Genomic DNA, 25,972 nt, shown 5'->3' with positions numbered 1-25,972 from the left:
TTAGTACTTTCATTCTTCGTTAGTCATAGAATCGTTGACCGCCTACTCTATTGCTGCGTCCAATCACGCAGATGCATCAATGCACAACTGCCCGCCTGTAGCCGGCGCTTGAATTCAAACACTGAAATTCTTTCATTCTACTGCTTGTCATTGGTGGAAATTTCCCTTTTCCCTGCAGGATACGATATCAACTCAAGGGTTTGGTCTGGTGGTTGCTGAAACATCTGCAGCTCGAGTATAGCTGAAGCCGATTGCTTCCCCTTTGAGATCTTGGAAGTGGCGAGACGTGGCGATGCACGCGGGGAATAGATACTTGTACTCCAAGTCACTCTGATCTCAAGACCCAGAACAACGCAGGCAGCTACACCGCTTGCACGCTCCAACAAAAGAGACGAATAATAAATCAAACCGATCTGCAAGTTACACTACCTAACTGTACCATACTGCATTGGGCTCCTCCTGTTACTATTGCCTGATCTCCATCCCGAACCACAAAACCCACCGGATAAGCGTTTTACTTTTCTTTCCTAGATCAAGTCAATTGCCACTTTGACCGTCCCCAAGATTGGTCTCGACTCCAGCTTTTTCCTCGAACCTTATCCTGCCGATCTCCCTTCATACCTTCCACTCGAGCGATAATCGGTTCATAACATCCTGCGCGTACATAATTTGCTCATATCGCCCGCTACCCACAGTCCACCCTGGCATGGCAGTTAGTTTTCGACCAGACCCAGCGATCGCCGGAATTCGCAGAAACAACGTTCAAAGGGGGGAGCAGTCCAGTGCAATGGAGGTTGATGGTGAAGGCGAGGAGACAGTGGTTGGGGGTAAAGATGGTTACCGAATCTGCTCCGACTCGTCGATACGCGATGCAGCTACATCAGGCCCACGACGTCGCCGACTGCTCTTATCAACGGACAGCGCCTTCGCCGATACATTGCTCCCTTCACTCGTTCATAATCCCCACATCGAGTTGCGCTTGATTACCGACGAACCCTCCGCACTGCTCGCAGGCACGAACAAGATTCCTCACTACATGGATACGGTCGATAGTACAACATTCGATAAGAAAACTGGTGCTAGGAAATGGCTCAAGGCCAAAACAGCTGATCTGTGCGAGTGGGCTGATATGTTACTGGTTGCTCCGATTGATGCTGGCGCTCTCGGTTCGATGTTGGCGGGGTTGACCAATACTTTGACTTTGGGACTTTTGCGCGGCTGGGTATCGACAAAGCCTGTTGTTCTTATTCCCGGAATGACTGTTTCGGAATGGGATAATCCGTTGACGACTCGCCAACTTGAGGAGATTCGTCGGTTTTGGAAGTGGATTCGCATAGTGAGGCCAGTTTTGTGGAAATCCAATGGGCCTGAGGATCTGACCCCCTTGCCGTGGCATGGACTGAAAGATTTACATGAGACACTTGAAAAGACTTTGGGCTTGCCTTCGTGGGATGCTTCGCTATCTGCTGCGTCCACGGGAAACGGCAAATCGACCGCGACGCAGTCATCCTCAAAAGCGTCACTTACAACTACTGCTTCGGGGAGTAACACTGTATCAGCCTTGCGACAGCTCCAAACCCACTGGCCGAACCCAGAAATGAAAGTACGATCTCTGCCTCTTGAAATGTGGCTCAATATCTTCGAAGACCAGTTAGGAGATTGGGAAACTGCCAAGGCTGTAGGAATCCCAAACAACCTCCACGTTCCTCAAGAATGGCAGAGCCATTTGCTGAAGATGTCCACCCCTGCTTCTCTTGAATACACCATTCTTCGCGGCTCTTTTGCAGCTATCAAGAAACGAATTGACGCCCTTCCACGATGGAAGCCTCTATCCGACCTAGCTTGCCATCTCATTGTGAAATTCTCTCGAACCGACATTCTTTCCTACCTCACCGAGAACCATCTCGACCTCCTGTGGACAACATCTCGTTTAACAAATATCCCGTATCGTGCCTCTGCAATCTATGGCAATCCAACAGTCTTGACCTGGTGGCGTGATGCGCCTGCGCTCCCTAACAAAGAATACATGGCCGATGCCATGGACGGAGCATCGCGAGCTGGATTTCTCCACGTACTAGACTGGTGGCTTTCTTCCGGCCTCTCACTCAAGTATAGTGAACGTGCTCTCGAATCAGCAAGTGCCGAGGGCCGTGTCGCTGTACTTGATTGGTGGAGAGCAGCTTCAGCCAAGGCTCCACGCAACAAGCCCCTCCCTATGAAGGTCGGCAAGTCGGTTCTCCTTGCGGCACAATCCGGTCGCACTGCATCGATAGCATGGTGGGATGCATCAGGTATTCCATACAGTCATGCTGAAAATGTCGCCCGCATCGCCAGTACCCACGGCCATGTACATGTCCTTGACTTTTGGTACAGACTCAAGGGTCCAAAGATGATCTTCGACAATCAAGTTCTAGTCGGACCAACGAAGAACGGCCACGACCACGTTCTGCAGTGGTGGAAAGACTGTGGGCTTCGTGTTGAATTCAAAACTTGCGATATTGAGGAGGCTCTTGAAGATGCTGTTTCTGGTGCTGATGAGCGCGTTCGAAGCTGGTGGGAACGAAATGGTCTCAATTTAGGCGTTGGGACAAGAGAATGGATGAAGCCTAAGGTGCTTTAATTTGCATTTTTGCTTGAGGTTGAGCTTGGTCTGGGGTTTGGGTTGGGGTTCTGGAATGCATTTCTGGTGATCAAAATACTTATTCACCACTTTTTTTCAAATTTGTTGTGGGCGTTTCTGCTTCTGCTTCTCCCTTGGTCGATTGCTGATCCTTTTTACACTCATGACACCGATGATGATGACCTATAAATACCCATTTGAATATTTCCATCAATGTTGTCAATTCCATTCGCTCGGCCGTCCATTTGGGATCCGAATACATATTCTTTTTTGCAAGGTTGCATTTTACTTTCATTCTCTGTACCTATTTACTTGACGTGCGTGGTATCAAACGAATTCTCGGTTTATTCACAGTGCATAAATTCAACTTGAACTATGAATGGAGACCATACCCACTATCTTTGGCTTGAAGTATACTAAATCACTCCCACTTCTCTATACGCACATGCTTAATCTCAGCCCCCTTCAACGAATCCTTGATTTTACCAAACTGTTTAAATCCCTCCGTCTCTGCAAACGCATAATGATCTTCGGGCTTATTCCATCCACTAAATAATACAAACTCCTCATCGTCGTCTTCCTTGTCGATTCTCCACCCACCAGCATACGAGAAAGGGGCCGTCTGAGCACCTAAATAAGGTGCTCCATTCTTAAACGCAGCATCGAAGTCGGCCTTCTTCGAAGACTCTACAAAATACCTACTTACTGCGATGACAGGTGCATCTAGTGGCATGGTAGGGGTACTTGGCTAGGATTCAAAAGTTAGCATGTGAAAACTTGAACTCGTGAGGATGACCTGCTCTCAAAAATCTACATAACCATAAATGGGTATAGCCGTGATCACATGGTATACTTACATCAATATCCAAATGAAACATCCACTCAATATCAACCTCGTCTTTCAGTTGGCCCAGATACTTCTGGTTCGTCTCCGATGTAATCCATTCGCCTGTATGGGTGACGATGGATTCCCATCCTCCAAGAACATAGATGAATGATGAATCTTCTGTTTGGCGAAAGAATCTAGCCGGATACTTTGAATAGTCGCTTTGTGCTTGTCCGGCCTGTTGGAAACTCGTCTTTACATCTTGGCATGGGGTCTCGGTCTTCAGACGGAGGAGGGCGAGTTCGGTAACGGGCATTGTGAGATAATTGCGACGAAAGATATAAATAAGATGATTGGAATCTTGAATCTGGATAGTTTGAGGTTTCTTGAAATCAATAATGACATTTACTATTCTTGTTCCCTGCCTGTGGTTTTATACCTGGACCCTCGGATTTAGCGTCGTCGGGGGCCGAGAGTATTGTGGGGCGAGGCAGCAAGAGTTGCGCCTCGGATCAAATGTTTCATGGGCATTTTCCTAAAAGGATTTTAATGGATGCATTTCGTGATTTATTGAATTGAGCTAGTTGTTTTGGGGGTTAGCTGCATATTGAAGCTGTTGTCACGTTGGAAGCCTGGGTGTTTTCAAGTTCGTAGTACGTGGTAGGGGATCCATTGGACTACGAGTGCAGACGCATTCCATGTGCCTTTGTGGTCATTAAAAGCTATGCATTGGTTCACCTGGTGCTAAAATACAACAATCAACCGGGTTACCAAGAAATATGCCTTTCCTTCGCCAAGCTACGGAGTTCCATCTCGAAAAAATCATCAATGCGTCAGTGTTTACGCCTATACTTCTTTCCTGTGACAGAGTTAGTGATTGGTTCAACGAGACCCAGTGGACGGATATTCGCGCAAAACATAACATACCAAGTATAACCAGCTTTCTCAACCCTGGGGGTCTTGATTGCATTGCGATCCCCAAATGGATTGTCCTCGTCATCCTCTTCTGATTCCTCGCTTTCGCTCTCAAGGTCCTGCGCCGATGAGGAAGCAGCTGGACGGGATGGCTTAGGCGGGTTAACACTCAATCCGTTGAAATCCTGATTCATTTCATTTTCCAGTTCGGATTTGGAACGCCAGTTGCCAGACAATGTATCGTCGTCGCTGTCACTATCATAGTCGACACTCTTATCGAGCACCTCAAAGGCCATCAAAGCCGTGACGAGCTCTTCATTGGCGTGGATCAACCCACCAAGAAACTCCTCGCTTTCAATGTACTGAATATACCGCAAAATCTGATGTCGAAGCTTTTTACATTTCTCGAATCGATTAATGCACTCTGCATCCTCGCTCACTCGTGTGGTTTCACGGTTAACGAGCTTTAACGCATTCAACAAGTTCGTACTTGCAACTGAAGACGATGCTAGTGTCTGTACAATCTCCGGACGCTCTCGCTCCAAATTGAAGCTCCGTCCCGCACTAACAGAGAGCTTCTTATCGCGTTTATCCTTCTTGGGCTTGCTCTTCGGCTTCGGAGCACTGAGTGGTGTAGATGGCCCATTACCTGCTGAAATGGACACCGTGTGGCCCATCGGCGGGTCGTTCCGATTTCGCTCCGCACCTTCACGGAGCACCTTTGCCTTTGCCTGCGTCGCGGGCTGTTTCCTCTTCGGAAGCTGCTTATACAACGCGGTGATCCCGCTCATCCCCGCGGTATCTTTGTACGTTACGGCCCATTGTCCAAAAAGTACTTTGCACTTCTGCTTGACTAGTGGGTCGGATACGGAGTCTGTTCCTGCGATACGGAGTCGTTCGAGAAGAGGCTCATCGGCAAATTCACGGAGGAACCGGTCTCCCGCGTTTTGGATCAGGAAGTCGAGAATGACGAGGGCTCGGAGTTGTCGGTGGAGATTGCCATATTTTCTGTCAAGCAGCGCATTAGCCCCGCCCTGGACAGTATCTTTTTTGGCTGAAGTGAAAGGGGGTAGGCTTACAGCTTCTTGCGCAAAGCGCGACTCGCTTCCGTTGGTCCGCTCGCCTGGATGCGGACCACCTCTAATAGTTCAACAATACCGGAGGAATCTTCGACTTCGTATGTTTCGCTGGTGAGGACTTCAATTTGGACGGTCACCGCCGAGTAGGGTTTCTGTGGCATCATCGAGTTAGCCTGTGTTGTCTGGTCGCATGACAGTCTTATCGCGTGCTTCAAGATCGCGACATGGAAGCCTTACGTGAGATTGGAACATGATTTATATGGATTCAGGTTGATCTATTGAACAGCCAAAGCGTTAGAACTCCGAACCATTCTTGCTAGGATGAAGCATTATTGTAGAGAGTTTCCCCTGGCCCTGACTCACCCTGCTATGCAACCCCGCGGGTATCGGTCCTCTCTCTCCAGTTGAACCCCGCACTGTTCGGAAGGAACGTAGAATTGTGGGAATTAGGGATATCAAGAAGGTAAAAATAAGAATTTGAGGATAAACCGGACCGGCGGCCTTCTAGGCGTGGGTTTGTTTGTTTCGGAATGAAAGAATAGCACACGGTGTAAGGTGATAAGGAGGCAGTGACGTCGGAGGGGGGTGTCTTGGCACTAAATCAGTCGGGAGGCCGATCAACGTCTCGGGCATGGGAGATGGTGGAGGCGGGTGGATTACACTGAACCAGTTAAAACACCCAGGGAAGAAGTCCGAAAAAGAAAGATTTGTATCCCGTTAATTGAGCTAGCCAAGGAGCTAAACTTTGGTGTTGGAAATCCCTCCAAATACGAAATTTCAGCCAGGAATACGAGGAAAAAGCCGTATACATCTATAATTGACACGGAAGAACACAATTCTCCTGTCAATTATCGCCCCAACCCTGACCCTCTTATGATCCTCGCCACATCATCGTCCCGTTCTTATTTGGCGCGCGTCCTGTCCCGCTTTCTGCTCTTCTCCACCCTCATCCTGGCGCTCAGCGTGGCTCTCAAGACCCGCTCCCGTCTCTCTCTTCTGTTCCCCTCCTTCGCCCCTCCTTCCTCCTTCTACCACACAACCACCATGTCTTACACACAAGAACGCTACATCGCCGAGCTGGCCGTCCAGCGCGCCTGTCTCCTTACCCAGAAGGTCTTCTTTGAGAAGGCAAAGGGTACCGTCTCCAAGGATGACAAGTCCCCCGTAACAATTGGCGACTTCGGCGCCCAGGCCCTCATCATCCAGGCTATCCGCAAGAACTTCCCCAACGACGAGATTGTCGCCGAGGAGGAGGCTAGCTCCCTGCGCGAGGACAAGGACCTCAGCGCTGAGATCTGGCGCCTCGTTAAGGACATCAAGCTGGACGACGCTGAGAGCGATAACATTCTGGGTGGTGCTCTTACTAGCGAGGAGAGCATGCTGGACATCATCGACGAGGGCAAGAGCGCCGGTGGAGCTAAGGGCCGTATCTGGGCTCTTGACCCCATCGACGGTACTAAGGGTTTCCTCCGTGGGGGCCAGTACGCCGTTTGCCTGGGTTTGATCGTTGATGGAGATGTCAAGGTTGGTGCCATTGGTACTCCTAACCTGCCCGTCGATGATGCCGCCACCATCGATGCCAGCACCGGCGCCCAGCAGGCTAACTCCTCCGCCAATGGTGTGCTTTTCTCCGCTATCCAGGGCGAGGGTGCTACCAGCCGCCCTCTGGCAAGCGGCGCTCTTGCTACCGCCAAGTCTATCTCTATGCGTCCTGTCTCCGATATTGCCCAGGCTGTCTTCTGTGAGGGTGTTGAGGCTGCTCACTCTGCTCAGGGTGACAACGCTGCTGTCGCTGAGCTATTGGGTATCACTGCCCCAAGTGTGCGCTTGGACTCGCAGGCTAAGTACTGCTCCATCGCTCGTGGTGCTGGTGACATCTACCTTCGCTTGCCTGTGAAGAAGGATTACCAGGAGAAGATCTGGGATCACGCTGCTGGTGATATAATTGTTCGCGAAGCTGGTGGTCAAGTCACTGACATCTACGGCAACCGCTTGGACTTCAGCAAGGGCAGGACCTTGGCTGCTAACAAGGGTGTTGTTGCGGCCCCCAAGGCCAGTCAGGACCAAGTTATTGGTGCCGTCAAGACTGTCTTGAAGCTGTAAGCTTGAATGATTTGGATTACTTGGATTATTTCAAAGACATGTTCTACGGGTGATTTCATGTTTGCTACGAATACGCTTGATGTGTCTGAATGTGTTTCATTATGATACCACCTTACGAAAACAAAATTTGGAGGAGAGGAAGTTGTGCTCAAAAAGTACATATTCTGTGATATAAGAACAGGTGATAGATATACAAATACAAGGGGACCAAAGATGCCATGTCCCACACAACCAAAATGTAAAAAGATATCCAACAAAAATGCAACGCTCGAGTAGATAGATCATTTGATCTTCTTCGCCTTAAGCTTAATTGTCTCCCCGTTGACAAAGATACCCTTGCCCTTGTACGGCTCAGGCCGTCTCCACTCACGAATCTGTGCCGCGAACTGCGTAACCTTTTGTTTTTCGACACTCTCCAAGAGAATACGTGTTGGCTGTGGAGTACTAGCCTCGATGCCCTCGGGAATACCCAGTTCAATAGGGTGAGAGAATCCAACCTTCAAGGAAACAAATTTCTGGCCAGGGTAGGTGGGAGCGACGGTAGTAGCGGAGGACTCGATAGTAGCACGGTAACCAACACCAACCATGGAGAGAATACAGATATGTCCTTCTGAGACACCGATGATGTGGTTTTGGAGGTGGGCGCGAATGGTACCTATTACTTGATTGTCAGTTATCCGCGCAGCCTCAAGTTTGCGACTTTGCTTTGCCCGGTGATGAAGACATACCCCACATAGCACGCTGGTGGGCATCCTCAGGATCTGAAATAGAGAGTGTAGTCTTTTGTGTAGTACTATCGTGTTCCACGTTGAGGAATGATGGGATGTTAAGCATCAATTCACCTGTAACGCAACCGGTTAACATTAGCTATTCACTCGGTAACCTGAGACCATTGAGTGGGCATGCGTACCCTTAGGGCCCTTGATTTGAGCGATAAGCTTGATGATTTCCTTTCCGCGGCTTTGGGTGACATCTTTGGGCGCATCAATGAGGTTCAATGATACCTCCGGGGGCACGGAGATGGCGGCACCTCCGACACGCGAGTGCGCCGGGGAGGTAGACGAGAAGCATTGGACGCGGGAGGGAGAGAAGGCGGGGGTGAGAAAGAGAGGTAATGAGCGGCGCTGAAAGGGCTCACGGAGGAGCTGCCGAGCGCAGCGTTGAGGCAAAAACGACATGGTGATTAGGTTGTTGATTTCCGAGTCGCTGCGGACTTGATAATTTTGCCGTAGTAAATTATGGCGGCGGTGCACGTGATGCAGGCATATCTTACCAGTTAGTTTCCTACTTTGTTGATGCCTTAGAGTTAAGGTTCTATAACCACAATTATTTTCGGGTTCCAACATCATCATTGAATGTTACCTCTCATATGACCCAGGGTTTAAAATTATGAATAAAGGCTTACTTTATTCCATACTATTTTTGTTCTCAAGATCCAGTCTTGGAACATGGGTGTGTGGATTCTGAGTCTGTGTTATAGGTTTTGAAGTGACTGTGGGCCAGCAGGCCACTTGAGTTTATTTTGAGGAAAAGCCTTGGGCAAATGCAATCCCAGTTGAGTATTCGAGACATACCAGTCCAGACTAACCGTAGGAGCGGAACAGAAATAAAGAAAGGTTCGAATAGTCGGTCCGTCCAATCTGTACAGTGACGGATCTCTCGTGGGACCGGCGTTTCTTAGCGTGCAAGCGGTCGTAATCCATGGAGTCATTCGACGCCTTGCATCGCTCAATAGGCAGACTTCAACTATAATAGTATTGAGAGTGGCTGAGATAGGCCCTATCCCAGTAACGCGAGATTCGCCTACCGTCTGAACGACACCGAGATTATGTGGGCCTTGAAGCACAGTCAAATCCCTTTCGAAAAGCTCCATTTGGTCGCACCCTGTGTCAAACCCAAACTTAAACTCACTCCACCAATCAACGCCTGGTAGCTTTACAGCAATATTGTACTAGTTGTTTGTTAAGTATGTACACATATAGTCAAGAGAGCAGGCTAGTTGTTTGTGTTTAGAATGTCTTACCGTAGCACAACTTAAGCCCATTCCACCTTGTCGTATGATTAGTCTTGCGTCAGTACGGAGGGTCCTGGCTCCATGCAGCTATTGAAGTACATTAGCATAGCTTGAATGTCTTGATATATTGCCTTAATACGTACTCCTTCAACCCAGAAGCTTGTAGTGCCGTTATGGTGATTATTGATCGCCAAGCATTCATCCCAGTCAAATGGGCGAGGTTGGCTAATTTGCGTACCTCGCGACCAATACGTTACCAGACCATTGATTTGTATCCTTCCGCTCCTGTATGCTAATATAATAGCTTGGACATTGGGTAGCTGATTGTTTCTGTCCCCATTTGTCTACAAATCACCAGATATGGAGTCAAAAGCTTCCAATCGATTTAAAACATACCAGCCCAGGATTGCAGGCCACCTAGATGAGATTGCACTATTAAACAGAAAAGGGAATATTAGTGGCCACATTTCACTATTAATCCATGTAGAGTTTATAAAATATCCTTACTCATTTCGAGTCCTGATCCCTGTATAATAATCTAATTTATGCTGAAAGGCATGAGGCATAATGTTGTCCGTTATCCGCTCTCTTGCCCGAGCAATCTGCGCATCAATATCGCTACCCGTCATGTCAGTCTATTTCATATGTAAAATTATCTTTCGAAATGCTTACTTTGGGTCTAAATCAGGCTCATCAGTGTTCCAGCCCTCAGGCAACTGGGTACGATCCGTTAACGGCCTCCCAACCTGGGTCCATCTCTGCTGTCTTGGGGGCCTCGCTTCCGGCTCAACGGCCGGCACCCTGTATTCTGGGTCATTGGCATATGTTCTGTTCAAGTCCATATCAGCAATTGCCAAATCTCTGTGCTCGGGTTCATCCCATGGTGATCCCTCCCAATAAAAGGGGCCATGCTGCCGGAGCTGGTCATTTATCTTTCGTCCAGCTGAGCTCAGCGTGGAGCGAATGCAGGATGTGTATTTCTGGATCCTGGTGGCATTGGCAATTCTGGTTCGAAGAATTGGTGTAGATGACATATCGTTGATTACGGATTATAGGCAAGAGGGAAAGGTGGTGGGAATATGGTTGGAGTCGACGTGAGACCAATTGAGGTATCGTATTGGCTTTATGACTTCGGCAACAAAGAATGTAGTCGAAGATAGTTCTTTGATGTTGATATAGCGATATTTTTTGGGTTTGGATCAATTCTATCTTTTCTTTAAGTCATCGCGGTTTCTTTCACTAAGGTAATTCGATCTTAGTAGTCTATAAAGAGTTGGACTTTGCATGGCCTGGTTTCGTCGGATTTCTATGTTCGAGGATCGAGTTTTCAGCTGAACAGATGTGGAATTTCTAGTCAGTTGGATAGATAATCCTTTACCCAGGTGGTCGAGTATCTCCAACCATGCGTCTTTGCTGGATGTTCAAGGTGAGAAGCGAGCGCAGCAGATTCCTAGATTTCGTAAGTTTTAGCTTAGAATAAGCATTCCGTAGAGATAAAATGTATGAGAATGTATTGACCACTTCAAAATCATTTTTAATCCTAATAAATGGCATATCTGGATCACCATGTGTGCGGTAAACATAAGGTCTAAGCTTCAGGCGTAAAGTGTGCCGTGCGGCTCAACCGCAGTGTCTTCACTTCAACCCTCCATCTTCATCCTCGAAGCCCCACCATCGAGTGAGCTCCAACTTCGTTTCCATCGAGGCTTTCTCTCCTCACTCTGTTTAAATGGGTCAACGAACAGCTTCCATTCTTCCTTCCTTTCCATCTCCCCGCCTGGAACTTCAATAAATCTCTCGCCATGATCTGGACCAACTTATCGCCGATGCCTTTCTGTCTTCAAAGCTTGATTATCCTCATCATTATAGCGCAAATGAACCTTGTGTCTGCATCAGAAAGGAGTGAGTGTGTCTCTTGAAAGAATCATCGAACCCACGTCTCTGACCAATCAAGTGTTACTGCCCATATTTACTGGGGGCGATGACAGGAATAACGCCGTCTCTCATATCGATACGAAAGATCCATATCGCGATGCGATCTTCACCGAGGCTGCTCAGCTGCTAGATTCACTCAAATCATCTCCTTCCTGTCATCGCGTCGCAGCGACAAAACTGATAACCTCGTGCCAAACATTGGATGGGAAGGAAGCTCATAACCGTGGAGAGTATGAAGCGCTGGATCGCACACGCTCAGTTTATGCTGCAAGACTGGCAATCTGTGAGCTCGATGGAGCAGGGGCTTCGATTCCACCTGCCTGTCTTCCTCTTACAGCCTCGCCACCCCAGCCAAGATCCCGTTTCCTTTTCAGTATGAAGTCAAGACCGCATGATCCCGACTTCGACGACTATCCAAAAGAGATCCTAGAGCCTTGTCTCAAGACCTTGGAGTCACGACCTCAGTGGTGGACTTCATATAGCAACAACAGGCAAAACGCAATGGTCATCTGCGAGGCAACACGAATGGAAACACAGAAAGACGAACTGCTCAACCTCCATCGATCCATTGTTGACAGCAGCGCTAAATTAAGCAATGGGCTTATCGCCGCGCTGCAAAATACAGCCATGGATTCAGCCCGAAACCAAGAGTTTTTGGAATCGGTTCAGGCGCTACAAAGGAGGTTACTTGTGGAAATGGAAGAAAGTGACCTCACTTTACATGATACCTTTGTCAGGCTATTAAACGAGGTCGAAGCTGGTATTGATACAATGATGGCCTTATTCACATCATCCTTGAGTAATCTCCAGAATGAGACGGCTAACCTTGGAAAGGTGAGTGCAGCATCTTTAACATTATCCAATTATACTAATTACGATTCAGAACATTGCGACCATTTCGGGCCAAGTCAATACCCTTCAGCAGAGTCTCACGGAATCACATGAGGCTGAGATATTGAGGAGTAAAGAGGTGCTCCGAGTTCATGAAGAAAACTCTCTTGTATCTCAGCAACTCGCATTAGATATGCACCTTGCAGTGGAGTCCAATATGAATACAGACTTGACGCTCATCTCCCAAAGGATGGCCAACCTCGACTCGTCATTAGTAAGTCAACGGTGCACCATACACATTCCATAGCAACAAAGCTGACCCTGGTAGGAATGGTTGACGAGTCGGCTGAATCACGTTCTCAAACAAGAAAATGAGTTAGCATATGTGAGTATTGTCTAATTCATCTTGTTGTATTTTTTTTGCAACTCAGGTACTAAGTCAAATAGAAACTTGAAACTATGGAGAAGTCGGTCGAAATATCCACAAACAAAGCCAATGAGCTGCAGGCGGCTCAACACGAGCAGGTTAAAGCACTTAATGCGCAAGTTCAAGTACACGAAGAGATACAATTCGCTGCTCAGCTTTCTAAAGCCTTGATGGAAAAAGCTGCAGCAACTGCTGCCAATCTACAAGCGACAATTGAAGATGCAGCAGTCAAAGCGAAGAGTATCCTGAATCTCCAACTAGGAGGCTTTTTAACCTGGGCGACAGGTACCGGTGCTCTTCTTCTTATCGGTACAATGAATGCCACAGCCGCGATAGGTATTTTCTTCATGGTATTGGGTGAGTTTCAACACCAGCTCTTACTGAATAATACTGACATCAATGGACAGGAGGCAAACTCGCATTTTCTTACCTTCGGTATTTCTAAAATTCGCTATATTGTTTTTTTGATTCTTTTTTTCTTGCGAAAGCAGCTCTCTACGCAGCTTTTATGCTGGGCTTATTCCCCACGACTTATATTTTCACTCATTGATATACATTCGAATACATCTATTGCGTCATCCATCTATACCACACTCAGACTCAGCATCACTATCGAATCGCATAGAAATCACTTCGTCAAGATATGCGAGGTATGTTTCTTCAATTTATAAAATCTGCAGGATCAAGTCAAATCCCGTTTCAACTATTCAAAGGCCTACTTAGTCCTCGAGGATGACCCCATGTCAAGGGTTCGAATCTTGTTAAGTATCATAATAGAATTTAATTTAATTTAATATTCGTCATTCAGTTGACATTTGCTACCAAACACCTGTTGATTTGTTACCAAAGCCATGTTAACAAGCAACAAAAACATGAAGGTCCCGAGATCACACAGAATAATTGATGAGAATAATAGGTACTCGGGTGGACTAAAGTAAACCAACGCTGCGTGAACTACAAAAGTTATGATAGACGCAGCGATTACCTCCACTAAAGCCCCATTAGAAACATTCTCTAATAGTTGAATTTCAGACTCACGTAGTTTAGAACCGTCATTGTTTGTCCAGAACGCCAATAAGACCAACAAGGCACAGAGAATATTGGAGGATCTGCCGATGGCTTTCTTATGTACTAGGGGCTGATATGTCTCGTAGTTCGCAGATCAAGGGTAAAGTGAAATACTTGGTAAATATTTTTGCCATGCGCTGGAATATGCATCACCGCGATTTAGAGCCGCGGGCCCGGATTCAAGGGACATGGCAATGGCAATGGCAAATCACTTTTGACTGCACAAATCGATAGTCAAAGGGACCTTGTTTTCTCCTTGGGTCTTTTGGTTGAAAACATGGAGCCCGACGAAGAGATTTAGAAGAGAAAGTGAGAATAAGGCTGCGCAGCCACACTTGGTAGTATATCTCATCGCCGGCTACGGGGGACTATAGCGCCCAGTGGGAGGTAAAGCTCCCATTTCACTTATTTCTACACTGACAGAATATGAAAGATGGTGTTTGAATTGCTTTCTATTCATCTTTTTATTCGTCTTTCCAATCATCTTTCTACTTGATTTTCTATATCTATTCAGAGCTTACAGTACAGATAGCGGTGTTCTAGGCGTCAAAGGTTATATAGGGTCAAGGGGTTTTTTCCCGCTGGCCACTATATATATTCCCTCGTATCAGGCGTGGCATCGGCATTCTGAACAAAATCTTATTCTATCATCGATCATCACTATCGTACAATAAAAACAGGATATCCTCCCAATGTCGAATTTATTTTCCAGTACAACGACGCTGTGAAACATAATTCAGAAAAGGCAAGCACGACCAAGGTTCAAGAGGTCGGCTCACCGGCTCACAACACTCTGGACAATTATCATTGAAAGAACACCACCCGGAAAGACACTCAGAGCAGTACCAGTGCTCACAGGGCAGAAGAGGAACTAAAGTCCCCGACGACAGCGCAATGAAACAGAACCGACAGAGCGCCATTCGGCCCTCTGGCACCAACTGATCCACCGGTACACGGGGGTGCGTGACAAATTTGGCAAGAAATTCCTCTTGCGGTGTATCACGCTCTAGCAAGCCATCAGTGGACAGCATAATTCCTGCATCTTTGATTTCGTCTGCGGGATGATCGAAAAAACGGTCTCGATAGGGCAAACCGGCATCTACGAAGGTAACGCCGACGCAGCCCCGTCCTCCGTAGTAGATGTTTTCGAATTCTTGGATTAGGCCGATGTCACGGAGAATGTCGATTCCTCGTTTGAAAAGATGGCTGCCGAATAGAGAGAGGTATACTATTGTGTCATCTCGGGCTTCTAGCATGCACCGTCCAGCTTCGAGGCGCTCCTCGTATCGCTCAACGAGCAGGGTAGGGAAGAGGTAGCGTTGTGGAATGGTGCACATCGCGTCAAACCTCAGTACTTGGCGATATGTATAATGGGTCTTTGGGCCTTGGGGTGAACAGTCGAATGAATTAAGCGTTTAAGTCGAGTACAATAAGGTAAAGAAATGAAATATGAAGATATCGAGGCTCTTTATATCTCAAGGGTTAGACTTCGAGTTGACAATGGATTCAATACAGTGCATTATATAAGTCCTTCAACGTTTCTATTCTTGCTTCAAAGATAAAGAGGCTATACATGTTGAAAGCAAGCGGGTTGTTAACTTGTTTATGGAACAGACAATGAATGGCTATTTATATTGGCGTTGCTATTTTAAAGTACAAAGAAACCGCGATGCCGAATTTACAAGGGTTTCAAGATTTCTTTATATAAAGTAAGCGGCAGACCTGTGAACTTGAACTGATTAACTGGTACTATATTAAGCGACATCGATCGATAGCTCGGATTCGATATTGGTGTATGATGGTGTCTAAGTTTACTACATCATAACAAATAAAAATAGCAAGGTACTATCTGCATACAAATAACTCGAAGTTTTTTCAGTACGAATGTTATAAACGGCTACTTTTCTACCTGTAACTTGGAAAGAGGGGTTCAAATGGATACTAGTAGAAGCACGTAGCCTCAACCTTATAAAACTTAATGATTTCGTCCGAGGATAGCTACCTCATTGCGCTAAAAAGGACTATATCAAAATACGCATATGGATTTCACAAAACAGGGAATCGATCACAAAAATGGAAACAAACTAATAAGCAATCTGTTGGTTCATCCAGATGTTAATCGCCAAAGTCTTCAAAGCTTCAACATCGAGTACGATACTCCATTCCCGAGGGTAGCTAGCGGCCCTTAGCAAAAGCTTTTCAAAGGGAATCAATAGAGACGGGCCTGAAACCGAGCAGGTCCCATTACCTCCTGCGAGTTCAATGTGCTGGACCACATATGGCGTGCTTGTAACCGGATTCCACTCCCATTTGTCGATTTTTATAAGCGGTTTGGCTTGGTTGATCTTGATTGTGATAGCAATATTTGCCTGGCCCCCTGTGGAATCAGTCCACATCGTCGCATCTCTTCGAAGTTTGGCCTCCGTTTCAGTAACCCCCACTTCCACGACTACCGTAGGCTTGTTTTTGACCGAGCCCATAACTGTCGTGGGCGCCCATCCCTCGTCTGGGATTTTTTTGCTCCTGGAATTCACATCGACTTCAACACCAGCAAACGATGAAACCCGTTCGCAGAGCCAGTATTCTGGCCACAGCTCGGTGCTCCAGAGTGGCTATTCTGATGATGAGAATTTGGGTTGACGAGTCGTAGTCGTAAAAATAGCCGAGTGGGCCTTTGTCGCTGCGATGAAGAAATTCGTGTGCAAAAGAAGAGGGGTTCATCAAAAAGATGAGACAGTTAGAATTTCCGTCTGATATTGGGTGTAGGGTATCACGATGTTGGATTTGAGCCCCAGATTGAGTATAGAGGTAGTTACCTGATTCTCGCCGAGTATCTCCCACCCCGCTGGCGCCCGCTCTTTCCCCTTGAGCACCAGCTTGGCTCTGACGAAACGCTGCCATGATTTTGTTCGAGTTGTGAAATTTTGTGGTCTCATAGTTCAAAATAATGAAACTGTTGGCTTCCTTGGTAAATATACCTAGGGACAGGTGGAGGCAAAGCCTCTAGAAAACCCTCTGTAGCATCGTCATATCTGGAAACGCGAGATTCGGATTCGGCCATGATAGGGTCTGGTTCTTTCTTGCTTCGTTTCATTACCGATATTGTTAGCGTCTAGAATTGTTTCCTGGACATGAACGGGTTTGAGGGTGAGTGGGTTTTAAATTTAAGCTTGTCCCCATCATAATGACGTGCTGCTAGTGGTATACATATACTACTGATGAATATTAACCTTTAAGCTTCTGTCACAGGCTCCCTTTTCCAAGCATGAAATTTGAAAATAGGTAATATACGCATTTTCAGTGTGTATTATCGGTATCCACGCTTAAGAGCCTACACAAGAACCTTGGAACTTTGGAAAGGTATCGTGTATGTATTCCGATCGTTGGTAAGGTTGAATTTCAATAAAGGGCCTAGGGTCACGTTTTTATTCATTCTTGTTATTAGCAAAGGGTACTAAAAGAAATGAGTTTCACTTGGCGTTTCAAGCCTCCGCCCATTAAGACCGAATTCCAAGGTTCAATACCTTGAGTCATCTTTAGATGTCCATATTGTACGTAGTTGCAGTAGTTGCAGTAGTTGAAAGTTTATATGAAGTAGGTATTTGCACCTGTTGATATATAAAAGCAACTTTGCTAACTAAATAGATATATGCGGGTCATTCGGCTCATGTTCATTGACTCGATTGCCAATATCATTGGGGTATCTTATAAAAGCTCACACTGCACCAATCAAGAACGCAAAGATCTAATCATCCCCCGCCGAAGAAGCACCATCCACATCTATCATGGAAACATCACCACCAGCTGCAGCCACGGCTGCCGCCTTTTCCTCGCGGGCCTTCTGCCGACGTTTGAGCTTTCGCTCGCGGTTTTTCCGGGTCCGCTTCTCAGCATCATTCTCCTTAGCTACTTGAGCCGCCGCCACACGCTTCCGCAACATGACCCGGCGCTTCTTCCCAGGCTTCTTGCGAGTTTTCGGTGACTTGGATGGCAGTGCGCCCTCGACCACATAAATGGGTAAATCTTTATCCTTTGGTGGCAGTTTCGTCTGGTGTCGCTTGAGATGGATTACTCTCCATGGGAGATGGCAGCCAGGCTGACAAGCAGCATTAGTTAGAAATACATGAGTATGAAATCAGTAAATCAACTTACCCATGGCTGCGATTTGGTCCAAGATAGCACATGCTCGCCCGTAACGGCAGTATCTTCGAATTGCTTCTTTTTCTCTGCCTGATCCGCTTCTTCTTCGGATTTGTCTCCGCTGTCGTTCCATAATGAAGATGTTGAAAAATAGTACTGCCATCCACGGAATGCCTTGACGAATTTACCCTCGCCTGAGGCTGCTGTTGGTGAATTCAATCTGATCCGAAGCTTCTGTGTTCCCGAACTAGGTTTATCTCCTCCTTCCGAGGGCTTGCCATCAGAATTCTTCTTTCCCGTGGTATCTCCAGAGGTTTCAGTGGTGGGTGTTGGTTTTGTCGGGGCGCTGAATAGCCGAAATTCGTACTCCTGCTCCTCGTCCTCATCATCGGCACCTGGGGCTAGCGGTGCATTGTCCGCATTGTCTGTTGGCGCATTGATCCCGATCAACTCATCGAGATTGAGCAATTTCCCCAGGCGAGCGTGGGCATCTTCAAATTCCGATTGATCGACCGGGGACGGTGAACGCGACGAAGCGGGGGATTGGACTTCATCCCGGCGTATACTGTAGGAGTGATTATTAGTGAGTATAAATCAGTAAGAGGTTTAGAATCAATAGGCATACCGTTTGGCTTCGGGTAAATCAAACATGGTGGTTACGAAATAATCGTGTTCGTGCAGAGAGAAGTGCAGAGAGGAAAGATCACAAAAAAAAGAGGTTTAAAGAATAATGCCACGCCTTGCGGCCACTACACAGAAGCCCTGGAGGTCATAATGGCCAAAGATCGTCTTCGATTTCTGCCTAAAATATAAGGTCGAAAAGAGTCACCGCCCTTACGAATAAGTAATACAGCACTTGACGGGGCCGGCTTAGGTATGCCGCGGCCTTCGGTACACGCCTTCCAAGGTTGCGGCCACGCCCAGTTGCTTATCGATGACATCGCACGGACACTTTCCCAGCCTCAATCTCCGACTGCAACCTCTTGCAACATTTAACTTTTTATTATTCTCTTTTCACCCCTCCTTCGATCGCAGCGCCATTTTTCGTCTTCGCTTTTCATTCTGCATAAACCACACTCCTTACTCCACATCTCTCGTCAACTCCATCTAGCCCACCCCATTGAGGGGGTTCGCGGGTCCCACCTTTGCATCGGTCATTGGGAGGCAATTAATGCCTCGTGCTACTCGCATCGTGCCCCTCCGAACACCTCAACCCGTCTCCGTCCTTTCTACCACGTCCCTATAAATGGGTGTCTGTGCCTCGTGCCTGGGCGGTAATCGCCACGAGTCTCCTGAGGTGAGTCAGGCGTGGTCAAGATGTTTAATGCGCATTATCTGGGTCTTATGCGCGAGACATGGAACGCGTATCGCAGGATAAAGCATTCTAACGATTCTTTCTTTAAGCCGGAGTCTTCTCGTTTATTAGAGGATGACCCTTATCAGGCTGGGTATGGCTATGGAGCACTCAGCCATGCTCAGCAGGCTAATCAGCCGGATCCGGAGTACGTGAGGCGTGAGAGGGAAGCGTTGGATGCGATCTGTCAACGGACTTCTGAGTGAGTATTTTCCCTTTATATGTTAATATATTCGCGACGATGCGATTCTGGTTGGGATGTCTTTACTGATCGGGCATTCTTTCGTACTGCAGTACTGTTATTGATATCTGGTCCTTGCAACCGCAACCCCACCTCCAACCACAGGCAACTCTTCAGACTCCTCGATCTGATTCGGCATCACCTGTTACCAATGACGATAAAAGTCATCTTGCCGTTACATCTGATGCAGCATCGCATCATAGTCGCCCTAGCACGGGGGGAACTGTGCCCAAGCATTGGGGAGAAGTCGTTCTTAATCCCAGCAAGAAGCGATCCCGTCAAAACATGAAGGCTGATAGTCGTGATGTCTTTGGGGTCCTCAAAGTAACCTAATTGTTGCAGGGCATTGGCTCGGCGACGTTGCACTCTCACAGAACACGATGAATCATACGAAAAGAGTCTAGAGAAACCATGGTCACCAAGGAGGAGTCAAGAACTCTGGAGTTAATTGATACGTCTCCAGGACATTAACCTGTATCTCTGTATTTGTTTTTCTGTCTCTTGCGCTGCCCCTTTCTTTCTGTTCAGTCTTGATATTCTTTTGTTGTCTTTGCATGAATCATGGATCGCCGGTCGATTGTATCGCACATACATAGCCACTCTCTTTGTGTCTCCCCTTTTTTGTCCTGTTAATACCCAAGGTGCAGGCCTCCATTCAACAGAATGTTTCTTTATGTGCCTTCTTTGTTCAGATTAGAGTTTCGTTGGCGATGTTCTCTCTTTTTTCTCTTTACAATCGTTGAGTTTTCATTTTTTTTATGTTCGGTTCTTACTGTCTAGAAATGTAAATTCAATGCAGGATATGTGAACTCGGAACTTCACTGGATTAAGCCAAGGGTATATTTAATATGCTACAAATCAGGATGCCAAATCAATCAATTGAAACAAAATCCATTCGAGTGTCACAGACTGCTTGACACATAACTGCTAATCCATGATAAATTCGCGCATCACCTATCCTTGACTCCACCCGAGATATAGAAATGCATAAGCTGATTTATCGAAATTCAAGAGGAATAGCAGGAACGGGAATCGAAAAGACAAGGAAATAAAACCATAAACCTCGATGTGAACGAAACGCCCGCTGGTCCTGTCCGATGAGTCAAACAAATATAATATAATAGTTCAAAAAGTGGGGATGATGCAATATGTTTGTGCAAATCCAATCTCAGTATGAGATGGTAAAGATAATTTCAGAGTAAAGAAGCCCACCGATCAAACATCGTCCATTGCTCCAGCTGGTTCTTCACCACCGGATTCATAGCTTCCAGCTGAGCTGAGCTCGTCTTCCGACTCGGTGTCTTCTCCTGCATCATCGACTGCTTCTTTGCTGGCATACTTGGAGACGTATTCTATTTATTGTCAAAAATTGGTCAGTGGCAGATATGGCACAATCCACGTACCCTTTACTTTGGCCTCATATGCCTTGGGCTCCCTCATCATCAACGCTGCGGCCTCGCCGTTGAGCGGATCAGATGGATTCGGGTAGCGGAGAAGTTGTGGTAGAAAGACTTCGAAGATGTTGAGCATGTCGTACATGGGCGACCATGTTTGGTTGATAACGTCCAAACAAACTGATCCTGACCTGCAACCGAAAACGGTCAATATCAAAAAAGGGAAATCGGATAGAGCAGGGCACTAACAGCTCATCAATATTTGGGTGGAATATGCGGTTGACAAATCCGATGCTGGGACTCTTATAGGGGTACTGGTCTGGTAATTCCACGTGGATTTTCCAGTGTCCTCCAGTGAACGGCGCTAGAACGGTCAGTAGGTATTCAACCGACATTCAGTGTGTTGATGGACAGCATACTCTCTTCTGGTCCCTTGAAGCGAACATAGAATTCTTGCCTATAGCGCAAAAAATGTCAGCTGCTTTCGTCGCGTTCGTGCGTTCGTCCCTGGTCCGATGGAGCATACACTAAATTCCAGTTAGTATTTGGAATTTTTGATAATAGAGATAGATCATGGAAAGATTTACTGTTATCATTGACTAGTGTCACTTCATAATCACTCATCAACCTAAAACCATATCATCAGACAAACTCTCGGAATCCAATGTCTTGTACGGAGGCCGATGGAACCTCTTTGTCGCGGCGATATCGGTGAAGGGAAAGGGATCGATAGGCATACATCCTAAACCATAGTTAGTGATCATGTTCCCATATTTTGTAAAGACAAATTTTTTTTTTCATTCATACTTCATAACCTGCAAAGTATAAATATCACGTATTAGCTAGTGCGGGGACATCGATGTAGTTTCTATACATCCAAAGGGAAACTCACGTCGGTCTCGATTCTTCGTTTGGGACTGCTCATGTTGGCGATTTGCGGGCGAATACGCTAGTTTCTCGAAGCTCGGATTGAAGCTATCTGATAGCTAGTTTCGGGGTTGACAATGAGGTAATTTCGGGGTTGACAATGAGGTAATTGAGTAGCCGATTACCTCCAATCGAAGCGGGGAAGTATGAGGCGGGGCAAAATTGTTGGGAAGAAAGGACGGCGTAGCGGATTGGAATACTGTATTTATAAGGGGCCTGAGGCTTTAAGGTAGGGAGGAATTTGAACGATATATAAATTCACTAGTAGCCCAAAAGTTGGAAGGAAAGAAGACGAAGAGTGGACGGAGGAGGGGGAACTTGGTGACAATGATGGCCCGATGAGTCAGCTTTCTGGTGCGGAGCCATGGAACCCGGATGTCACGATCACCATCTGACCCAAGTGCGACTCTCATCATGTCTCTATCCACTTTCCCTCCGGACGATGCGGGTCCCCGCCAGGTTCGACAGTACATTGTGGACCACCTCATGTCCAAGCATGATACGACATTGGAATTTGCCCAGAAGGCCGCTGATCTGTGGCCTCTGGGTCGTGGACGGGATTTTCGCAAGGCTACGATGACCGTGTGGGAGAACGCAGTCAAGGCGTACAGCCCTATTTTCGGAGATGCAGCAGCTCCTTATGTATTACAGAGTGTACGCGAGGACTGCTGGAATAATTGGCGAGCCTCTCCACTTGGTATCATGAATCTTCGGGCAATCATCGCCTGCTTCACTTTATCAGTGCTCTTTTTCATTTGGACTCGCACCAGCGCCCGGTTCGCAAAGGACCCTATTCCTTATATATTTCGGAATACTTGTTGGCCCATTGGACCTCCATTGTTGATCTGTGCATACCTTGAGCATGGGCACTCAACGGGGCTGCCTGTGTTCTTTTGGATCGTAGGGTTTTTTGGCACTTTTATGGCAATATCTGCGACCGCCGTCCTAATTGCGGATGGCGAGAAGCCAAGATTTGATGAAAATGCCGAGGAAAAGTTGAAGGGAAAGCCATCATAAAACTTCAGTGCTTTAAGATTCATCAACAACTTGAATAGCACCTCCAGGGCTGGAGGCATGCGTGCTCTAGGCCGAGATGTACATTGTAGGATAGGGCCTATACTTTCAGGGGATCTGAGCATAGATGTATCATCAAGAGAGCCAATAACACACTATGTATTATCGAAGTTCCTAAAGTATAAAAGATGATATAATGTCTACCTAGTGCAACATTTGAAGTCACCTAAACTTGAAGATAACCTCCAGGCTTGGAACTTGATATCTGGAACGACTTCATGGTCCTGACTGATAAATACATAATACATGTATTGTCACCTCCAGGCCTGGTCATCTCACAAGAGTCGCAATAATACAGCGCTAGATCAAATACGGTATAGCGGCGATTTGTATATAGGCGCCATCTGGTTCCTATTGCTTGCCTCGAAGCTCGGCAACATACTCACCTGTCCATCATTCTTCCAGTCCTAATCTACAAATTCATACAACGAAGTCAAACTACATCAAGCATGGCCGATGCTCCAATCCCTGACGATGAGCACGGTGCAGATCTCCAAATGAACATGACGGCATCGGTGCTGTTGACGGGTCTGCCCCGCGATGCCCATCAGGCACTTGCTGATGTGGAAGCTATCGACGCTGGAAAAGGTACGCCCACGACATCAAAGAGCCACCTTTATGACATCGGCTCTTTTATCTATTCTGCATTTCATAACTGACGTGGCTCCAGTCACTGTTCGCTTTCAACCTTTACCCTCTGCGCCGATTCTCAAAAATCGGGTGTTCAAGGTCAGCGCGTCACAGAAGTTTGAAACAGTGGTTAAGTTCCTTCGCAAGAAGCTTGACTGCAAAGAGACAGACTCGGTGTTCTGCTATGTCAATAGCGTCTTTGCGCCCGGTCTGGATGAAGGCATGGGCGGCTTATGGAGGGTAGATCATTCCTCGTTCCCAGTTTCATTCATTTATCACATCTAACTTGGTACAGTGCTTCAAAACAGATGATCAATTGATTGTCGCTTATTCAATGACGCCAGCATTTGGCTGAAGGGCGTTATTCTACCCTGCCACCCAGCGCAAATTCAACAATGGTCTTATCTTATGTACAGCTTATGCAGGGTAAAATACAAAAAAAGGTGAGGCAGAGAACATGCAAGTTATCCATGACCCAGAGACATTATACATTTCGTTACTTTCGATATTTTCCCTCAACCGCCTCATGGAACTTCGCCAACTCTTCTTTTGTGATGGGGTATGTGTACTCCTGTGAAGGGAAAGCACGGCTCTTAACTTCTTCGCGGTATTGAGTGATGCCCCGAGTAGCTTCACCCCACACATCGGCATATTTCTTGACAAATTTGGGAACGAAGCGGCCAGGCTGAAAGTTTCCGGTCATGTCAATTTGAACGAGTACTTGCCCTGAACACCCGTTTCCAGCACCGATTCCAATCGTTGGAACCTTCAGCTTGTTTGTAATAAGCGTTGCAACCTCTGGTGGCATCGCTTCAAGGACGAACATCGACACGCCAGCCTCTTGCATTACCTCGGCATCATACAATAGCTTCATCGCACTGCTGCATGTCTTACCCTGCACCCGGAAGCCACCAAGCGCATTTTGTCGTTGCGGTGTCAAGCCCACGTGTCCGACGACGGGGATACCAGCCTGAGTGATCCGTTTAATTGTCGGGCCTAACTCGTCACCTCCTTCAATCTTCACACCATGTACACGACCTTCCTTTACGAGACGAAGTGATGATTCAACCGCTTGTTCGGGGCTGATCTCATATGATCCCATGGGCAGATCACCGACCTAACATGAATGTTAATTCTCAAATCTTATATAAGTCATGGGTATGTTGAGCCCGGGCTTACAATGAAAGCACTCTTCGCACCGCGGACGACGCTCCGACAATGCATGATCATTTCTTCCATCACAACTTCCGTCGTGTTTTCCAGCCCCATCGCTACCATGCCCAAACTATCTCCAACCAAGACGACATCGATCCCCGCCGCATCGGCTACATGTGCACTGGGGAAGTCGTGGGCTGTGAGCATTGTAATGGGCTCCCCCTTCTTATAAAGGTTCTTCAATGTCTGGAGAGTGACCTTCTTGCGCGCATTGGGTCCAGGGTCGGAGGAGGAGTAAGAACTATGTCGGATCTGAACGCAGGGAAGTGGCGAGGATGAGGTAGACGTGGATGTGGAAGCGGAAGCGGAGGTGCAAGGAGAAGGTGACGAGCGCATAGTGAAGGTATTCGTGCGAGCTGTTCGAGAAGCAATGCGCAGGGTATCATTTCTCAGTCCCCTCGTTGCTGTAGAGAAAGATCTCGAAATAGGCCGCAAAGTCAACCGCGGCGCAGCCATGATGTCGGAGTGCCGGAGGCGCGAATAATACAAATATGCAGTCAATCGAAGCTTTAAAAGTGTGTTATGTTTTGTGTTAGAGTAATAGACCCCGTATTGTACAGGTGAGGTATAAGAGATCAAATGTGAGCAATGACCTCACTCTGACCCGAGGCAACTCGGCACGCGCCACTGGGAAGGAAGATGATGAAAGGAATGAATGGAAGGGATGCTCTTTCAATAGGTTCATCTGGTATTCGGTACAGATGCCTGTTATATCGTTTTAGATATCCATTTGTCCGGACGTACGTTCTGGGTTATGCAGCGTAGACGGGAGCATCTCCATAAAAAAAAAAGAGGAAGTGAGGGCGTTCAGAATGGTCTGCCGCACCGAAGCTCCGTCAGATTAGTGGAGCTCGGTTGCTCGCGGTACATACCAGTGAAAAGTGGAAGCTAGAGTGTTTATGCTGAACACCACTACATATTTTCATGATTTGTACCTCTTAACACCGGTATTCCTCGGCTCAGTACTTCTATGAACTTGCTTAAAATCATTTTTTTATTGCGTAAAAGCCTCTTAGTTGTTGAATCTGACAGCTCTGGCGTATGTATCTCGGCGTAAAATATACACTCACCGCCTCCCGTTTACGTGGCCGAGGTAGCTTCCGTTTTGGGCTTAGTGCGAGGATGCCAACTGATCAGATATAAGATACTTCATATTTGTTTGTTGATTTTATTATTGTT

General features: G+C 46.9%; 15 protein-coding genes across 15 annotated transcripts; 6 read left to right on the top strand and 9 right to left on the bottom strand.

Annotated features, from left to right (window-relative positions):
• Window positions 1–706: 706 nt before the first annotated feature.
• On the top strand, window positions 707–2,620 carry N7478_000146 (uncharacterized protein; the record flags this gene model as incomplete). The annotated part of the gene is made up of 1 exon (XM_056916362.1): window positions 707–2,620. One exon carries the CDS (start codon window positions 707–709, stop codon window positions 2,618–2,620), a length of 1,914 nt encoding a protein of 637 aa, XP_056784242.1.
• A 421-nt stretch (window positions 2,621–3,041) lies between these two features.
• Window positions 3,042–3,762, bottom strand: N7478_000145 (uncharacterized protein; the record flags this gene model as incomplete). Its single annotated transcript, XM_056916361.1, has 2 exons — window positions 3,042–3,368; window positions 3,478–3,762. The coding sequence occupies 2 exons, from the start codon at window positions 3,760–3,762 to the stop codon at window positions 3,042–3,044; spliced, it is 612 nt and encodes a 203-aa protein (XP_056784241.1).
• Window positions 3,763–4,279: 517 nt separating this feature from the next.
• On the bottom strand, window positions 4,280–5,692 carry N7478_000144 (LSB5 family protein; the record flags this gene model as incomplete). Its single annotated transcript, XM_056916360.1, has 3 exons — window positions 4,280–5,369; window positions 5,441–5,592; window positions 5,678–5,692. The coding sequence occupies 3 exons, from the start codon at window positions 5,690–5,692 to the stop codon at window positions 4,280–4,282; spliced, it is 1,257 nt and encodes a 418-aa protein (XP_056784240.1).
• A 621-nt stretch (window positions 5,693–6,313) lies between these two features.
• On the top strand, window positions 6,314–7,543 carry N7478_000143 (3'(2'),5'-bisphosphate nucleotidase; the record flags this gene model as incomplete). Its single annotated transcript, XM_056916359.1, has 1 exon — window positions 6,314–7,543. The coding sequence occupies one exon, from the start codon at window positions 6,314–6,316 to the stop codon at window positions 7,541–7,543; it is 1,230 nt and encodes a 409-aa protein (XP_056784239.1).
• A 281-nt stretch (window positions 7,544–7,824) lies between these two features.
• On the bottom strand, window positions 7,825–8,721 carry N7478_000142 (mitochondrial 54S ribosomal protein uL6m; the record flags this gene model as incomplete). The annotated part of the gene is made up of 3 exons (XM_056916358.1): window positions 7,825–8,198; window positions 8,272–8,385; window positions 8,454–8,721. 3 exons carry the CDS (start codon window positions 8,719–8,721, stop codon window positions 7,825–7,827), a joined length of 756 nt encoding a protein of 251 aa, XP_056784238.1.
• Window positions 8,722–9,271: 550 nt separating this feature from the next.
• Window positions 9,272–10,591, bottom strand: N7478_000141 (uncharacterized protein; the record flags this gene model as incomplete). Its single annotated transcript, XM_056916357.1, has 5 exons — window positions 9,272–9,289; window positions 9,351–9,494; window positions 9,701–9,842; window positions 9,954–9,989; window positions 10,230–10,591. 5 exons carry the CDS (start codon window positions 10,589–10,591, stop codon window positions 9,272–9,274), a joined length of 702 nt encoding a protein of 233 aa, XP_056784237.1.
• An 840-nt stretch (window positions 10,592–11,431) lies between these two features.
• Window positions 11,432–13,195, top strand: N7478_000140 (uncharacterized protein; the record flags this gene model as incomplete). Its single annotated transcript, XM_056916356.1, has 6 exons — window positions 11,432–11,459; window positions 11,512–12,326; window positions 12,376–12,597; window positions 12,652–12,708; window positions 12,771–13,107; window positions 13,158–13,195. 6 exons carry the CDS (start codon window positions 11,432–11,434, stop codon window positions 13,193–13,195), a joined length of 1,497 nt encoding a protein of 498 aa, XP_056784236.1.
• A 1,398-nt stretch (window positions 13,196–14,593) lies between these two features.
• Window positions 14,594–15,155, bottom strand: N7478_000139 (uncharacterized protein; the record flags this gene model as incomplete). The annotated part of the gene is made up of 2 exons (XM_056916355.1): window positions 14,594–14,689; window positions 14,754–15,155. 2 exons carry the CDS (start codon window positions 15,153–15,155, stop codon window positions 14,594–14,596), a joined length of 498 nt encoding a protein of 165 aa, XP_056784235.1.
• Window positions 15,156–15,902: 747 nt separating this feature from the next.
• N7478_000138 (uncharacterized protein) lies at window positions 15,903–16,719 on the bottom strand (the record flags this gene model as incomplete). Its single annotated transcript, XM_056916354.1, has 2 exons — window positions 15,903–16,430; window positions 16,660–16,719. 2 exons carry the CDS (start codon window positions 16,717–16,719, stop codon window positions 15,903–15,905), a joined length of 588 nt encoding a protein of 195 aa, XP_056784234.1.
• An 844-nt stretch (window positions 16,720–17,563) lies between these two features.
• Window positions 17,564–18,609, bottom strand: N7478_000137 (DUF2011 domain-containing protein; the record flags this gene model as incomplete). Its single annotated transcript, XM_056916353.1, has 3 exons — window positions 17,564–17,914; window positions 17,971–18,523; window positions 18,584–18,609. The coding sequence occupies 3 exons, from the start codon at window positions 18,607–18,609 to the stop codon at window positions 17,564–17,566; spliced, it is 930 nt and encodes a 309-aa protein (XP_056784233.1).
• A 666-nt stretch (window positions 18,610–19,275) lies between these two features.
• N7478_000136 (LAMTOR1/MEH1 family protein) lies at window positions 19,276–19,886 on the top strand (the record flags this gene model as incomplete). Its single annotated transcript, XM_056916352.1, has 2 exons — window positions 19,276–19,514; window positions 19,607–19,886. 2 exons carry the CDS (start codon window positions 19,276–19,278, stop codon window positions 19,884–19,886), a joined length of 519 nt encoding a protein of 172 aa, XP_056784232.1.
• An 882-nt stretch (window positions 19,887–20,768) lies between these two features.
• On the bottom strand, window positions 20,769–21,872 carry N7478_000135 (E2 ubiquitin-conjugating protein UBC8; the record flags this gene model as incomplete). Its single annotated transcript, XM_056916351.1, has 7 exons — window positions 20,769–20,905; window positions 20,957–21,138; window positions 21,197–21,311; window positions 21,367–21,404; window positions 21,600–21,689; window positions 21,755–21,762; window positions 21,840–21,872. The coding sequence occupies 7 exons, from the start codon at window positions 21,870–21,872 to the stop codon at window positions 20,769–20,771; spliced, it is 603 nt and encodes a 200-aa protein (XP_056784231.1).
• A 416-nt stretch (window positions 21,873–22,288) lies between these two features.
• N7478_000134 (uncharacterized protein) lies at window positions 22,289–22,891 on the top strand (the record flags this gene model as incomplete). Its single annotated transcript, XM_056916350.1, has 1 exon — window positions 22,289–22,891. One exon carries the CDS (start codon window positions 22,289–22,291, stop codon window positions 22,889–22,891), a length of 603 nt encoding a protein of 200 aa, XP_056784230.1.
• A 464-nt stretch (window positions 22,892–23,355) lies between these two features.
• N7478_000133 (ubiquitin-like protein ATG12) lies at window positions 23,356–23,933 on the top strand (the record flags this gene model as incomplete). Its single annotated transcript, XM_056916349.1, has 3 exons — window positions 23,356–23,536; window positions 23,619–23,818; window positions 23,874–23,933. Coding segments are annotated over 3 exons (441 nt in total), but the record flags the coding sequence as incomplete, so codon positions are not given.
• Window positions 23,934–24,074: 141 nt separating this feature from the next.
• N7478_000132 (3-methyl-2-oxobutanoate hydroxymethyltransferase ECM31) lies at window positions 24,075–25,249 on the bottom strand (the record flags this gene model as incomplete). The annotated part of the gene is made up of 2 exons (XM_056916348.1): window positions 24,075–24,695; window positions 24,758–25,249. The coding sequence occupies 2 exons, from the start codon at window positions 25,247–25,249 to the stop codon at window positions 24,075–24,077; spliced, it is 1,113 nt and encodes a 370-aa protein (XP_056784228.1).
• Between the last annotated feature and the right edge of the window lie 723 nt (window positions 25,250–25,972).

This window comes from Penicillium angulare (assembly GCF_028827245.1).
Source record: "Penicillium angulare strain IBT 27051 chromosome Unknown utg000001l_segment0_segment0, whole genome shotgun sequence".
Classification (NCBI taxonomy): Eukaryota; Fungi; Ascomycota; class Eurotiomycetes; order Eurotiales; family Aspergillaceae; genus Penicillium; species Penicillium angulare.
The sequence above is the reverse complement of the archived record's forward strand: the minus strand, read 5'-3'. Positions and strand labels throughout refer to the sequence as shown.